Source organism: Haemorhous mexicanus, chromosome 21, assembly GCF_027477595.1.
Source record: "Haemorhous mexicanus isolate bHaeMex1 chromosome 21, bHaeMex1.pri, whole genome shotgun sequence".
In the NCBI taxonomy this organism is placed as follows: Eukaryota; Metazoa; Chordata; class Aves; order Passeriformes; family Fringillidae; genus Haemorhous; species Haemorhous mexicanus.
In genome coordinates this window covers 10408706-10422926 of record NC_082361.1, presented here as the reverse complement: position 1 = coordinate 10422926, position 14221 = coordinate 10408706, and the positions used below count along the sequence as shown (strand labels likewise).

Below are 14221 nucleotides of genomic sequence, written 5' to 3'. Positions count from 1 at the left end.
TACTGTGAAAAAAAATATTGCAGGAAGATAAAATCTAGGAAATATATTATATTATATTATATTATATTATATTATATTATATTATATTATATTATATTATATTATATTAATTAAATTATACTATATTATATTATACTATATTCTATTGTACAATATTATTTTTGCTTATATTTTTACTGATACAAATTAATTGTTAAAAGCTTCCTTGATAGTTTGCAATTATTGAGGGTTTCAAGCAGCAATGACTTTGAGAAACATCCATCTTTGTGTCTCCATCCACTGATGACCTCACACATTCAGTCAGAGCTACATTTCCACCTTCAATCACTGACAGGGCTTTCTTGAAATACTACGTTTTGATTCTGTTTTATTATTTTTAAATGGCCTTGGTTATTCTCCTTTCTTTGACCATGTTTTGTTCAGTCAGGTAGATGATCAAGTGGGGTTTGTTTCCCCTTTTCTGCAATGAAAAAAGCAGCAACCAGCCTCACACTCCTCTGAACATACAAAGGAACAGGGAGGGAAGTTCTCCCACCTCGCCTGGAGCTCCATCCCTGCCCTGGAAAGGGCCATTGCTCACTCCTGGGAGGATGTTGAGCCCCAAGGGCAGCCCAGGCAGGTGAGATAGACACCTCAGAGGTGAGATGGACACCCCAAAGGTCAGATGGACACTTCAAAGGTGACATTGACAACCCAAAGGTGACATGGACACTCCAAAGGTGACATGGGCTCTCCAAAGGTGAGATGGATGCCCCAAAGGTGACATGGACACTCCAAAGATGAGATGGACACTCCAAAGGCCAGCTCCCACGTGGAGGATGCACTTGCCCACCTGCTGTGGGAAACCCTCCAGTGAGAGCTGCAAAACTGAATTAAAGGTTGGAATAACCAATCCAGGGGAAGGAAGTGATGCCCACCTCCTCTCCCCTTGCTCCTCAGCCTGTGCTTTCTTTCCAAGACTTCCTTCAGGCTGATTCCCAGTGAGCCAGCACTGCTGGGCCACAGGTGAGCCACGCCCAAAGTGAGACAGAGACGTCTTCCCCTGTGACAGACACCCAGTGTTCCCCTCTGCCCAGCTCAGGGGCACGCCAGACATGTTCAATGCCAAGCAGTGCCAACTGGACAAAAAGCTGCCAGAAATTAGGGGATTTTGTCCTGAAATGCCATTGGCAGAGCTGGGGCACTGGGCAGCGACCAGCCAGCACAGTGGGAGCATTGGACCCAGCAGGGGCTGCACGGTCAGCAGTGGGAGGCAGGGAGGGCATCAGCACCACAGTTCTCAGATCTCACTGGATGTGCTTTTACACAGCAGGATGAGTTTTATCTAAGGAATAAAACTTTCACAGTGCTTTCAAGGCCCTGGAGGGGACAGGAGGAGTCATCATCCCTGGATATGTTTAAAAAAAGCCTGGATGTGGCACTAGGTGCCATGGTCTAGTTAAGGTGTCAGGGAACGGGTTGGACTCGATGATCTTGAAGGCCTCCTTCAACCCAGTGATTCTGTGAGGCCACAGCCCAGAGCAGACCCACCTCAGCATGTCCCTCTCCAGAGTGGGAGCAGCAGAGACACCTCTCAGTGGGATCACAGGGGAGTGGGGTGGTGGGACACCTCTGTCCACTCCTTCTAAAGGACACAAGGAAGGGTCTGCACAGCCCAAGGTCTCCATCCGAGAGCCTCACCCTGGGGGCACTCAGCTGGAACTCCCCACAGCACACACAACACACCTCTGCTTTCAGTCCCCAATGCCAGGATGAGGCCAGCCTCCCACATCCATCCTCCCAGCCATATCCAAAGAGGGCTGCACGGACACTCAGCTCTGACACCCATCCCACCTTTGGCCACTCCGTCTCCAGGATGGAGAGCACAACTGAGCAGAGCTCACCCAGCACATCCCAGCCCTACCTGCTGGAAGAGCTCCTCCTCCCGCTGCTGTTGCTCTCCTCGGCCTAGGAGATCAAAACAGAAGAGCTGGTTAGGTTCAGAGGGATGAGGCTGCTCTCCAGCCCAAAGTCAGGGTTCCCCAGAGCTGCAGACCCACCCTGTGCCCAGCTCTGAGCCCGGGGTGTCGGGGCTGGGCAGGGTCTGAGCTTGCCCAGCCCATCCCCACCTAAGTCTCAAGCAGTGATCCCTGGCATGCAGAGCCACGCCATCGCCAAGTGAGAGATCAGGAATGGCCAAATTGTCCCAAAGTCCACGCAGGAATGGCCCCCTCCAGGCCCAATGCCTGCCTTCGTTAGCCCCGGGCCCTAATTAGCCCCTGCAGGCCCTGGCAGGGCTGAGCAGGGAGGGCCCAGGGTCTCCTCTTGCCTTTTCCCCAGCTCACTGATGAGAGCCTTCCTTGGAAAGACAATATTATTTCAATCCCAGAAATTTTATTTCTGAATTTGTGCAAATACAAGTTAAAAGATATTAGCTGCATTTCACATTTTGTGCAAATGGCAGAAACAGGCAATTCATGTGCAGCAGGATGGGGGCCAGCCAACGATTTCGATAAAATAAACCCTTTTTTAATTTAAATGCTAATGCACTGAATTAAAATTTAATAACTGAGGAAATTGAAAAGCCGAGCAGGAATATTGGAAATAAATCCAAGCAGAAACAGCTGAAATTAAAAATTCTAGAGAGTGGGAGGATAGCAGCTAAGCTGTCTTATATGATTACATTTTTTTTATTTTTTTTTTTTTTTCAGAACGAAGGGGGGAAGGAAAAAAATCCCATCTTTGGCTGGCTGTAGGGCAGTAAATCGAGAGTGCTGTGATTTATTGCTCAATTTTCCTGAGGGAAAAAGGCTTTCTTTCATGCTGAAATATTTCATAAATTTCAAGCCAGCATAAATTCTTAATTTAAAAGTTATGGAGGTCACATTTAGTGCACTGGTGCAATTCTGAAATCTTAAAGGAAGAGTAACCAAAAAAAATTGCAATTTGATTTTATTTTGTTTAATTCTTCATGTAAAATTTTCTTCAAAGGGATTGTCCAAGTTACACAAAGCAGAAACACAACCTGGCTTCTGAAGGAATATGAAATCCACTGGAAATGAAGAGATAAAAATCTAATTCAATTACAAAAAGGTATTTTTTTATGATGATTATGATGATGATTATTATTATTATTGTGAGCCACTTGAGGAATTTCTGTTAAAAAATTTCTTCTCTCCATTGCCTGGGAAAAGCCAGAAGGGAGGAGCTGACAATGTAATTGCTTCTGTTAGATCTACAATCTTTTGTGAGCACTGATATGTTCATTTGTTATACAGCTGTTCAGCTACAGAAAGGATGTCAGAGCACCCATAATTCAAAGCAATCAATCAAAAATTAATGATTTGTCATGCTTACACAATGGGAAAAAAAGAAAAAAAAAAAGCGTTATGGGTTCCTGCAACTGGTAGATTGCTCAAACCTTTGGGGCATTTTCTGGAAGATTAGATCTGTGTACAAAGAAAGGGGGGAAAAGGGGAAAAAGGAGATTTAATATAGAGCCAGGGCAGAAACCTTGTTGGGGTGCTGGGGATCCCAGAGATGGGAAACTCACAATTCCTGCCTGTACAAAGGGTTTTGTGCACAACCCAAGAACCACATCTTGGATCACAGGGACCTTGTGAGGCTCCCACCATGAGAATTCCATGGGAAAATCACCTGCTGAATCATGGAACAATGGAATATCCAGAGTTGGAAGGAAGATAGCTGACCTCATGGGTCAGCCATCATCCTCATGCTGACCCATGAGGATGATGGAACCCAGCCCTGGTCCTGCACAGACACCCCAACAATTCCCAGTGCTGGGGAGTTTCCTTATTTTGAAAAAAAAAAAAAAAGAGAGAAAAAAAAAAGGAACCACAGCAGGTAAGGGCTCTCATCTCAATGGTTTCACCCAGCCAGGGTGCTGCTGGAGATGATTCATTAGACAAAAACACCAAGCTCAGCCTGAATGAGATCAGATCAAGCTGCATTAAATGTTTCTAGATGCCGACATAAACAAATCCCCAGAATCCCAGGCTGCTTTGGATTAAAAGTGACCTTCAAGCCCATCCAGTGCCACCCCTGCAATGGCAGGGACACCTCCCACTGTCCCAGGCTGCTCCAAGCCCCAGTGTCCAGCCTGGCCTTGGGCACTGCCAGGGATCCAGGGGCAGCCACGGCTGCTCTGGGCACCCTGTGCCAGGGCCTGCCTACCCTGCCAGGGAACAATTCCTAATTCCCAATCTCCCATCCAGCCCTGCCCTCTGGCAGTGGGAGCCATTCCCTGGGTCCTGTCCCTCCATCCCTTGTCCCCAGTCCCTCTCCAGCTCTCCTGGAGCCCCTTCAGGCCCTGGCAGGGGCTCTGAGCTCTCCCTGGAGCCTTCTCCTCTCCAGGTGAGCACCCCCAGCTCTCCCAGCCTGTTCCTTCAAAAATAAAATCCATTTAAACTAAAACATTCCACTTTAATTCTAAAAAGTGGCATTTGAAGACTAAAATGCCACGAGGAAGTGGAAGGGTGAAAGGCTGGAAATCACTGTTTAACCAGAATGTGCCAAAACAGGTCAGAGCAGCCCCCAGCAAAGTAACACCTTTGTGGAGGGGAACAGAAATCTCCTGTGCTCCTTTAGAATCTCCTGCGCTCCCATTTACCCAAAGAATTTATTTTGGTGATTTCCTAATTTCTAATTGAAAAAGGAGAGGAGCAGAATGTGCATCTGCTGATGAGCAGGGAGGCCGGATGTGGGGTGCTGGAACAGGCTGGAGAATGTCACACAATCTGCCCCATAAAATCATTTACAATTCAAAATGTTACTCCCTGAAGTTGCTTTTCTACATATTGGGTGCGTTTAGGTTAGTTTTGTTTAACTAATGCTAATAAATATCTTTTAAATGAAAATGCACACAAGCAGAATGTGGTTTCAGGCCATATGCTCTTCAACTTGAGTTGTAAGCAAAAAGTAAATCATGTGATAATTAAGAAATGTATCAGTCAACATCTCCTAACAGGATAACGTGTCAAAAAATAGGAGTCCAAGCAGATGTAAAACTGACCCGAGAAATCCATGTTTATAGAGAGGGCTACACTATATTGGGAAAAAACCGCAACATTGTAACAGTTACAGCAAAACTAAAAAATAACTTCAAGCAATAAAAATGTGAAATGAGGTTTCAGAAGATTTAAGCACAGGCCTTCTGCCTAATCACTTAAATTATGATTAGAAACAATTATTCAAATCACTTGGATTTGTATCCATGCTCGGATCAGCTCCCATGGATGGGATGGGGGCACTGGGACACCCCCAAAGCATTGCCACAGTCCATCCCAGGGGGAAAAGGGGTTCCATGTATTTATCTATTTATTCCGACAGAGCCACCCACTATGATTTGCCTCTGAACCCCATCCCAAACGGAGAGGTCCCTAATTCTGCCTGGGGGTTGCAGGAGAAGCAGACCCCACTTGCCCCTCTCCCACAGCACCTTCCCTCTGCAGAGGGAAAAGGACAGAGTTGTTTGTTTACCTGAGGGGGAAAAAAAGGAAAAAAACCAACCCCCCCCACGCTGCTTCCCCCAAACATCCTCCCAAAGACAGCTGAGTAATTTTTGTACAAACACAAACCACACATTCAATTTTGGAAGGAGCCAGCAGCACCCAGCATGGAAAATTTTCCCCCAAATAATTAAAATTTGGCAAAGGGAGAAGCAACTGGAAACAGGTCTGACACAGCAATGTGCCATAAAAATAACTGCAGGCCTGCTACCTGTGCTGTCTGGGGTTATTAACTTCAGAGCCACAGAAAATGCAGGAAGTGCTTTTTGTTTCCTTTTTCTCTTCTTTAAACAAAGGGCAAGACACCGGCAGTTTCCTATTTAATTTTTATTAAACAGGAGGGGGAAAAACAGCAGAGCAGCTCCACATCCCACCAAAACATCTGCAGAGCACAAGGACCCATAAATGTGCCTGTGCCCCTTTTTAATCTGGATTTCTGCTTCCTCTTGCCAGCACAGTGGATGCTGAGGAACCCCAAGGCCCGGATTGCCAAAGAAGGAAACAAGGCTGAACCCAGGGCCGATCCAGGCAGAGCTGTGCTCCACACAACCATGGAATCCTTGAGGCTGGAAAAGCCCTCTGAGACCACAGTCCAACTATCCCCAGCACTGCCAAGGCCAGCACTAACCCCTGTCCCCAAGTGCCACATCCACACTGGAACCTTTCCAGGGATGGTGACTCCACCACTGCCCCACACAGCTGTTCCCATGCCTGACCACCCTTTTCATGAGGAAATTCTTCCTAATATCAAACCTGCACCTTCCCTGGTGCAATTTAAGGCCGTTTCTTCTGGTTCCCAGAGCCAGGGCATCCCCTGCATGAAGGACAAAGATCTCCACTGCCTCAGGCTGCTGTGGCTCATCCCCTCCTCATCCCCTGCCTTTGCCAATCCACCAGAGCAGCCTCCAAAAGGGAAGAATTTTCCACTTGGGAACAAGACAGTTCCTGCGGCTGGAGGAATGTGCTGCCTATTTCCTCAGCTGCAGCTTCCCCTCAAGAAAAAAACAAAATAATAATAAAAATTAAAAAAAAAAAAATCTGCAAGGAGGAAATGGGAGCTCTCCCTGAGGCATCTGCCCAGTCCCATAGCTGAGCCAAGCCCCCGAGTGAGGGTTCCCCAACCCCCAAAATCGACTGTGGGGTCTGCAGCCTCCCCCCCCATGCTGGCCATGGGGCAACACCTGGGGTGGGGATGCTGGTGGCAGCTTCAGTGTCAGCATTCCTTGGGAGCAGCCAGGGGAATGTCACCCTTAGACTCAGCTGCAGCCTTGTCCTGGGAAAAGCCAGTGCTTGTTCCCTGTTCCAACACCAGAGCCCAGCAGTAAACAGCAACATCTGAGTGTTTTGACCCCTCTGAGATGAGCCCATGGAGGGTTTGCTGCCTGAGGGCAGCAGAAGGCAAAGGCAGAGACTCCCATGGCAGGCACAGAGGCTCTGCTGCCAGAGCCAGGGGACACCCAGGGACCATCCCTGTGTGACTGGTGCCCACGCCTGGGCTCCAGCCCAGCTCCAGGAGGGTCTCCAGGGCCAGAGGAAGGTGCTCATTACTGCAGGCCATGCCCATCACTTAGGCCAAGCTTCAGGAAGAGGTTCTTTAATGCTGAGACCTCCAGGCAAGTCCATCCAGGGGAAGGCACCAAGGTGACTGTGACCTACAGGGACATAATCTGTCCCCAGCATCCTGGTGGTGACAAACAGAGCATCCCAGTGCTGGAGCCTGGGGACACAGGGAGCCCAGCACTTCCCATGTGGTGCCTCTGACATTTTGTGTCTGGGGAGTGTCTGAGCAGACCAAAATCCAGGTTTGGATTGAGGTTACTGAGCATCCACCTCACCCCTATGAGCACCTCCACCACAGGCAAATAAACAGCTGCTGGAGATGGTGGCAGAGCCCAAAACAAATCAGAGCAGTTTCTGGCTGAGAGCACAGCATCAGCCCAGCCTGGCCAGGGCCCTGGCCACATCCTCCTCCTCTGGGTGGCCACCACCCCGAGGGGCACACGTGTCCAGGGGGACCCAAAGCCAGGGAACACCACAGAGCTCTGGCACTGCAGGATCAGCACTCAGGCAGGGCCACCCAGCACCTTCCCCTGCAGTCCTGGGCTCCTGCCCTGTCCAGCCACCCCAGGGGAACACAGGGCTGGCCCCAGTCCCACCTGGGCTGTGGCGTGCCCCTGCTACAGTGCCATCCCTGTTAATGATCCCTGGGGATCATTAACAGCTGCCAACTCTCCTGAAGCCACAAGGTGCCCCCAATTACTAATTAATAAGAAACACTAATGACAAACCCAGTGAGGGGGTGGATCAGACCAACACAAAGATCAGCTGTGAGCAGAGGATCCCACTGGGGAAGCCAAGATGGGAATGATCCCCTCTGGTCTGGCTGTGACACTTCAGACTCAGCCCGGGGGCCCTCGCTCTGCTGATTTCAATTCTCTTTGTATTGGCAGGAGAATTATTTTTCTTTTAAATTTTTTCGTTTTGGTTTGGTTTTGGTTGTTGTTTTTGTTTGTTTGTTTGGTCTTGCAAACTGGGTTCCCTCAGGCTTCTCCCCACATTCAGGTCTAGGACAGTACAAGTTGCACCATGGATGTTAAAACTATAGGTAGGCAAACAATACTAATACAAAATCACAAAGTCTAGAAATTCTTCTCATTCAGCTTCACTGGATTTACTTCTTGTCTACTGTTTATTATCTCCCTGGGTGTGCTGCCTGCATCCACCTCATTTCTGAGCCACCTCTGTAACCCAGAATTAAAAGTTCTTCTGGAGAGTTTTTAACAGAAAAGGTTGAATTTCTGCTGGAAAAGGCACACATGGGGCTGAAACTTGGGGGAAACACCAAAACCAGCAAGGCAGGGAAGAATCCCAGCACGATGGCCTGGCCTGGGTGGATGCTGAGCCCCAGGAAATGGCACAATCCCACCCCAAAGGACCCAGGTATCCCTGTCACCCACTAGTACATTCCAGCTTGCCCCAGAAAGGTTTAAGGGCTGTGAGCAGTTGCCTCTGAGTCAAGTGAATATTCATATGAGTAATTTTATGAACTTGTTGAAAGTAATGGCAGAATTGGTGCTTTGAATTTCAGTTTTTCTCCCCTGGCAGCCCGGGGAGATTTAAGCAGCACATGCCAGCAGAAGTAACCGAAGAAAGGGAACATTAAATAAATTTTAACCAAAAACTACAAATGTTTAAACCCATATTAAAAAGCTTCAACCTCATGTACTTTTGTTTTTCCCTGAAACAGTCATGAAATTAAAATTATGAATAAATCAATGCAGCAAATTGGTCTGGATTTAAAGAGTTACTCCTTGATTATAAGCAACTGAAAAGTAATCAAAATATTTTTTTCCATCTCCTGTTGCTCAGTGCTCTCCTTACTCTGTTCTTTATGAGAAAAATAATCAAATTGAGGGTGAAGAGGAGAAAAGGCATTACTGATTACTCTGAACTCTCATATTATAAAAGCTGGAAAATAAGAGTGACCGGGCAAAACAACAGAATTATGTGCATTGAGCAGTTGTTTACAGATGGTATGAATTTCCCAGCAAAAGAAACAGCTGGAAATATTTTTAAAGAATAAATGTATATGGAATGAAACCTTGGGGGGAGGAAGGTATTGTTGTTTTTTACTTGGGGGGAGAAAAAGGGGCGAAGGAGCCATGAGATAGCATTTCAGAAATCCGCCCGTTTTTCCAGGCTTCCAATTTCACAGGAAACTCTCAGGAAATCAATTTTTTAAAAAATCCCAGGCACTCTTCCAAGTTGATAAAACAAAGATATCTAGCAAGCTATGAATGCACATGGGGGAAAAAAATTAAAATAGGACTTATTTATCCAGGGAATCCCAGCCTTGTTCAACACATTTTGTTTGGGAGTTCTGCACCTCGGGCCTCTGCCGTGGAACACCTGACAGGGCTGTGAGGGCTCCACTGCACACAGGGACTGCCAGGAACCTTCCCCTGGCAGCTCCAGCCCTTCCCCAGGCTGAAGGGATGGGTGGCAAAGGGCTGAAGTTGAGTTTTGGGGCAGCCACATCCCCAGCAGAGCGGGCTGGGAGCACAGGCACAGGCTCTGCTGTGCTGGCCTCATCCCAGCAGCTTGGTCAAGGCAGGGATTCTTCTCTTTCCTCCCACCCTCCTGAGACCCCACCTGGGGCACTGTGCCCACCTCTGGGGTACTGCCACAGGGAAGTCCTGAATCCAGTCCAGAGGAGGCCACGGAGCTGCTCCAGGTCTGGAGCCAGCCTGGGAGAGCTGGGGGTGCTCACCTGGAGAGGGGAAGGCTCCAGGGAGAGCTCAGAGCCCCTGCCAGGGCCTGAAGGGGCTCCAGGAGAGCTGGAGAGGGACTGGGGACAAGGGATGGAGGGACAGGACCCAGGGAATGGCTCTCACTGCCAGAGGGCAGGGCTGGATGGGATATTGGGAATTAGGAATTGTTCCCTGGCAGGGTGGGCAGGCCCTGGCACAGGGTGCCCAGAGCAGCTGTGCTGGATAGTGAGGGTGTCCCCACAGGAGGTTGGAAGGAGGTGATGCCTAAGGTCCCTCCCAATCCAAAGCACTCTGGGATTAATTTATTCCCTTACCAGAGCTCAGCTGAGGGGAGGCAGGCCAAGAAACCCCCTTCTCTTGCATGACCAGTTCCATCCACGCAGGGCGAGTCTGTGCAGGGCAGGGCTGGGGAAGGGCAGAGCTCCCAGGCAGGGCTGCTGGGCAGGGGCAGCCCAGGAGCTCAGGGGGTTTGCCTGGGTGCAGCCCAGCCAGGAGAGCCTGGAGCTCCCACAGAGGGGTGGCCAAAGCCCAGCACACAGGCAAGGAGGACACAACCCAGAGCAGCCATGGCCTCAGCTGGACAAGCTCTCACAGCAGCATGGCCCCGCAGAGCCAGGCCCCGCAGAGCCAGGACCCGCAGAGCCAGGACCCACAGAGCCAGGACCCGCAGAGCCAGGCCCTGCAGAGCCAGGCCCAGCAGAGCCAGGCCCAGCAGAGCCAGGCCCCGCAGAGCCAGGCCCCGCAGAGCCAGGCCCAGCAGAGCCAGGCCCTGCAGAGCCAGGCCCAGCAGAGCCAGGCCCAGCAGAGCCAGGCCCCGCAGAGCCAGGACCCGCAGAGCCAGGCCCTGCAGAGCCAGGCCCAGCAGAGCCAGGCCCTGCAGAGCCAGGCCCCGCAGAGCCAGGCCCAGCAGAGCCAGGCCCCGCAGAGCCAGGCCCCGCAGAGCCAGGCCCCGCAGAGCCAGGCCCCGCAGAGCCAGGCCCAGCAGAGCCAGGCCCCGCAGAGCCAGGCCCCGCAGAGCCAGGCCCCGCAGAGCCAGGCCCAGCAGAGCCAGGCCCCGCAGGGCCAGGCCCCGCAGGGCCAGGCCCCACAGAGCCAGGCCCAGCAGAGCCAGGCCCTGCAGAGCCAGGCCCAGCTGGACCTTGAGCTCCAGCAGAGGCTCCAGTCCCTCTCCCTAAGCCTTACAAAGGATCCTGAGAAAAAGCCAGCCAAGCCTGTGTGAAGAGGAAAATCCAAAGGCACCTCCCCTGTGCCCACGGAAGCTCAGAGTGCTCTTGGTGCTCCCAGCAGCACAGACACAGGGATGGATCTCTGGGAACAGACCGAGCACTAAGGGAAAACTGAAACCCAGCCCCAGCTCTGCTCAGAGGGCAGGCACTAGGGGGACATGCCTGTGGTGGATCTCACAGCCACGAGGGGCTGCTGGGGAAGCACTTCTTGGAAAAGCTTTGATAAGGCTGAGACTCTGCCCTGCAGAGGCTGTGGAGTGTCCCCCAGAGAGCTGCTCCAGCTCCCAGCTCAGCCCTTTGGGTGTCAGTGGGAGCCATGGGACCCCTGGGCAGAATTGTACCTTGTGAGTTTGGTTTTATCTCTTTTTTTGGTCAATTTTGAAGAACGCTTTAGGTCCCTCTGTAGCAAGCAGCACTGCAGACATGCAACTGTTCAGCTTCAATCTGAGATAAGCAATGAAAATTTAAACACTTGAAAATTACAATTCAAGGCAGAAAATTTGATCTAGAATAGAAAAAGAAATGCATAATTTGATAAATATTGCAGTGAGAAGGTGTCAGGAACAGCACCATGAGGAGGTCCAGGATCAGCCAAGGATCCCCTCCAAGGCTGGCACACAAAACCTCCTTCCAATGCTTGTGGGAAAAGCTTTGCATTTTCAAAACATAAATTTTATCCTTGTAAAATATAAATTTTATCCTAATTAAAAAAAAATGCCATGTAGTATTTATAGACAGGCTGTGAGGTTGAAACTAAAACATTCCCCATTGGATGGGTAACTGTGGGACTTCACCTTCTCTCCCAGTTTTGTATGATTGGTGTGTTTAAATAGCATGAAATGGTGGTAATTTTACTTTGGAAAGGGAAAAAAAAAAGTCAAACCACATCGGTCTAAAAGTAAGAAAGGGGGAAGGCACACAAAGCTGGGTAATTTCTTCAAACTTAAAAAAGAGCAGTAATTACAGGGGGGAATTCAGAAAGAGTTTAGTCTGCCTGGCTCCCTCAAAAACCAAAAAAATAAGAAAAAAAACAAGTAAAAATAGTAAAAAGAAAAAAAAGAGAAAGAAGGGGAGGAAATGAAGTTGGAGAAAAAGCAGGCTGAAAGTAAAATTCTTAGAAATTCTGCTTGCAAAATAACTCCCATCAGCCAACCACAAATCCTATAAATATCACCAGATTGACTTCCTGAGCAGATCTAAATCAACAAATAAACAAACAAACCTCCAAGATTTAAAAAAGTTTTCAACAAAAAAAAAAGAAATCTAAATAAAAACTACCAAAAACCCCAGTAAGGCCAAGCAGGTGTCCCCAAGGGAGGGTGGCTTTGCTGGCTTCCGAAGAATGATGCTGGTTTGGAAAGTAAAGAGGGAAAACAACGTTTCCTGGTCCATTTGAGCTGTGAAAGCTGCAGCATCATCTCCTCCTGCCCAGACACCCCAAACACTGCCCCAGGGCACAGGGATGGGACCCTCAGCCCTCCCCCAGAACCCTCCACCCAGGCATGGCACTGGGAAGAGCAGGAGGTCACCAGGGACCATCGACCTGCACTTTCTCACTCCCAAATCTCCACCTTTGAGCAACTGTTTGGGCTAAGGAAAGGGATTTTCAAACAGTTTGTGGGGGACAAACATCAATGGGACCAACCAGGGTGACTTTCCAATCTCCAACATTCCTGGAGCTGAAACAAATGAGGGCATAGAGCTGATGGGAAATTATTTCCAGCCCAAAGTGGAGCTGCAGTGAGATCATGGCATGGGTTGGTATCATTTCTGCTGCACCATTCACATAGCAGAGTAAGACACTGATTTTTAAAAAACGGGAAGTGACACAGTCCCTGACATTTAAAATTTTCTGATTCATACAGGCAAAATATATCCTATATGTATTTTTAAAGCAAGAACTGTAAGATGTGCTCAAAATCTAAATGAAGCACTTACAAGCCCCAGATACTGTTTGACTCGAGCCTATGAAACCCAAATAGCTATTCCTTATTTCCTGGGCAATAAAAAAAAATTCAAATCAATCTATTTTTCTTCTGGTTCAGTCTGAAAAAGAATTTTTCAATTTTTCAGAGCTTCAGGAAAACCAAGAATATCAATTATTTGCACAGCCCTGCAGAGTGGACAGATTTGTCTTGGAAAACCTCCAATGAGATGCAAAAAAAGGTACAAATGTTCCTACAGGATCCCTTTTGGGGTTGAATTTTGCAGACAGCACCATGAGCCCTCTGCCCATCTGTAGGCCAGCAGCTGCTGCAAACCCTGAGGAAGAGAAGCCAGAAAGTGCAATTTGCTCCCCAGAATTCTGGTGCAGCCCAGGGTCAGGTCAAAGGATGAGAGAGAAATCCCCAAGCCCATCATTAATGCCCAGTTCTCAAATGCAGTCTGGGGTTAGGTAGCACAGGCTGGTGCTACCAGAGCTGGATGGAGCTGGGTGGGTTTCCAAGCTGAGAAAGGAGCAATGAACTCATGGATCTGTGACCCTCTGGATGAACAAATACCAGGCCAAGGGCTGTTTCCTCCTCCAGATGCCCCCAGAGAGCCTCTGGACACCTGCCTGCTCCAGTGCCCTGGCAGCACCAACTGCAGCAGATGCTGGGCTGGCAAAAGATAAATGTGTGCCACATTCCACAGGCTCTTCTCAGAAAAGAGAAACTGATGCTCACCTACACTTAATTACAGACATCCTGGTGTTTTATCTGCCACCCAGCTCATGGATAACCTCAGCAGCCATGGATATTTTCTAGATCCATGTTTATACCCAAGGACCATGCTGTGTCACTGATTTTGGGACTGGCTGAGAGCATCTTCACTGAATTACTCAAATATCTGAGAAATTCACCTAAGAATTGTTTTCTGCACATAACACTCCAAATATGGATTCAATGTATGGGAAGCTGTGACAGTTCAAAGCATCTGTATAGAACAGACTGTTCTCCAATCCCCAAATTCCATCTGTATAAAACAGGGGAATACTGGGGACTGTTCTCCAATCCCCAAATTCCATCCTGGGTAAGGGACCTCTGCTTTGAAGCAATTTGCCTCCACACGGTCCTGAACACAAAGGAGGGCACAGGCTGTTCTTGAGTTTAGGGGAAAGCCTCTGGAGGGAGCCCGGAGCAAAGCCCCAGGCCCAGGGAGGATGGGGAGCCTGGGAGAGCTGCACCATTGCAAACCCACCAAAGCATCTGCTTGTGTTGAAATGAAGACTGAATTG

The 14221-nt window shown here is 49.0% G+C and overlaps 1 protein-coding gene across 6 annotated transcripts in view; it reads right to left on the bottom strand.

Annotated features, from left to right (window-relative positions):
• ZNF618 (zinc finger protein 618) overlaps window positions 1-14221 on the bottom strand; it is a 148649-nt gene that overhangs the window by 82936 nt on the left and 51492 nt on the right. For all 6 annotated transcript variants that reach the window (XM_059865461.1, XM_059865462.1, XM_059865463.1 and 3 more), the window contains exon 2: window positions 1904-1947. In XM_059865461.1, the coding sequence (XP_059721444.1) occupies window positions 1904-1947 (44 nt within the window). The remainder of the gene's footprint in view (window positions 1-1903; window positions 1948-14221) is intronic.